We start from the raw sequence: 1,672 nt of genomic DNA, 5'->3' as shown, positions 1-1,672 counted from the left end.
TAAAAATATATATTATATATACACACACATACATATATATACTTATATCTATGTAAAATGCAAATACGGATTTAATAATTTTAAAATAAGCTGCTTTCCAGATGGGGTTCTGGTGTGCTTTAAAATACTTCTTTCCTATTGTATGACCACATTTTCGCTCAGCAAATATCATCTACAAGTTTTGCCCCATTAATCCCGCGATAGGTTACTCTGCTAGGTCGAACTAAGACCCCGTGATTCAGCTTACAGGTGAAATAGCGCTTTTCCCCCACAGAGCCATCGTTCTTTCCCTTGGCACTTCTGAGCTCAAGTCCGAGCCATATTCCCGGTGCAAAGTCCGTAGGACCAATGTACCTGATTGTCCCCATTTCATTGGAGCTGCTCAGAAGAACCTGAGAGCCTTCATGCAGCTTCACTGGGCCTTCAGTGTTAGCTGTAGTGGTACTACTCCAGCTGCGTCGTAACACATGGCTCTTGGATCTAGTTAGGGGAAAAAAAAGAAAAAAAAAGTCTTCTATAAAACATCCAGGGCAAATCTGTAATTCAGTAAAGTGCGGGGAGGGGGGGGGAAATACAAATCCCTTTTTTAAAAATTTGGGTTTGATCTCACTAGCAAAACATGCAATAACAATAACAGGCTACTACATGTGGCAGTCTGAAATACTTCGAAATTCAGTCTCCTTTCACCTGGTGCTAGGATCTACAATATTTACCGTAGGTGATAGTATGGGTAAATTAAGCAGTACAAAATATTTGGGGCTTGAAAGAGTTTAGCCAAAAGAACTTTTAATGTGCAAGCATCAGTCAGATCACAAGGACAAAGTGAAGTCCTTTAACAGGACCCTCTGAACTCCACCAATCTGTGTGAAAAGGCAAGAATTTGGAGAATATGCAGTGATGAATGACTAGAAAACAATTTTAATGCCAGCCTGAATTCAAGGAGTGTACTCCTGGATACTCATGGAAAAATAGTCTACTACAGGTCCATTTTGGAAGGAAAAAAAACTATGAACCTGTAAAGGTCTAGGTATTATACATGCATAAAGATTTTCTAACAGCCAGCTCACCCAAACATTTTAAACTGAAAACACTCACCTAACAAAGGAGTTTCTTCTGTTTATCTCCTTTTGTGAAGATGCAGAAGTGGTGCTTAGACTGCGTCTAAAACCTAAGTAGAAAGGTTAATAAGCTGTGTAGGACTTCTTAAAAAACAAGACAAAACAACCTTTGTGAACTCATATTCTTTGTGTTTTCTTTTATACTGCTTCCACTACATATGCTACGCATTTTCCCCTCCAATTTGGAAATTAAGTGATGAAACTGCTCGTGAAAGTAAGTGTCCAGAACATGTTCAGATTTTCAGAGAGGTCAGAAATGAAATTAAACAAACCGAACAAGGGCAATTTGAAGCAGCCTTTTCACAAAAAGCTTAGGTAAGGAAAAAAATAACTACTTCAAGTATCTCACAAAAGTTTTAGTAATTTCATATGGACCCCTTCCCACACCGATCCCATCGTCAATCTCAGTTTAGTTTAAGGAGCAGGTTCAATGTATAGTTAACTGATTAGAATGCAATACTAAGGGACGAGTGTCAACAACTGTGACATAATTCTTTCTGCCAGTATAGGGTCAATAACCACAGTTCCTTCTGCAGGCTACATGTTTAGGATGG

General features: G+C 38.7%; 1 protein-coding gene across 1 annotated transcript in view; it reads right to left on the bottom strand.

Annotated features, from left to right (window-relative positions):
* Positions 1–158: 158 nt before the first annotated feature.
* The window catches only part of CLIP4 (CAP-GLY domain containing linker protein family, member 4), a 26,389-nt gene continuing 24,875 nt past the window's right edge, over positions 159–1,672 (bottom strand). The window contains exons 14-15 of the mRNA XM_009703572.1: positions 1,096–1,168; positions 159–480 (exon numbers count right to left, since the gene is read on the bottom strand). Coding sequence (XP_009701874.1) covers positions 159–480; positions 1,096–1,168 — 395 coding nt within the window. The remainder of the gene's footprint in view (positions 481–1,095; positions 1,169–1,672) is intronic.

The sequence above is a fragment of the Cariama cristata genome, unplaced genomic scaffold (assembly GCF_000690535.1).
Source record: "Cariama cristata isolate BGI_N322 unplaced genomic scaffold, ASM69053v1 scaffold25337, whole genome shotgun sequence".
NCBI classification, from domain to species: Eukaryota; Metazoa; Chordata; class Aves; order Cariamiformes; family Cariamidae; genus Cariama; species Cariama cristata.
Note: the sequence above shows the minus strand (reverse complement) of the source record. Positions and strands in the feature narration are given on the sequence as shown.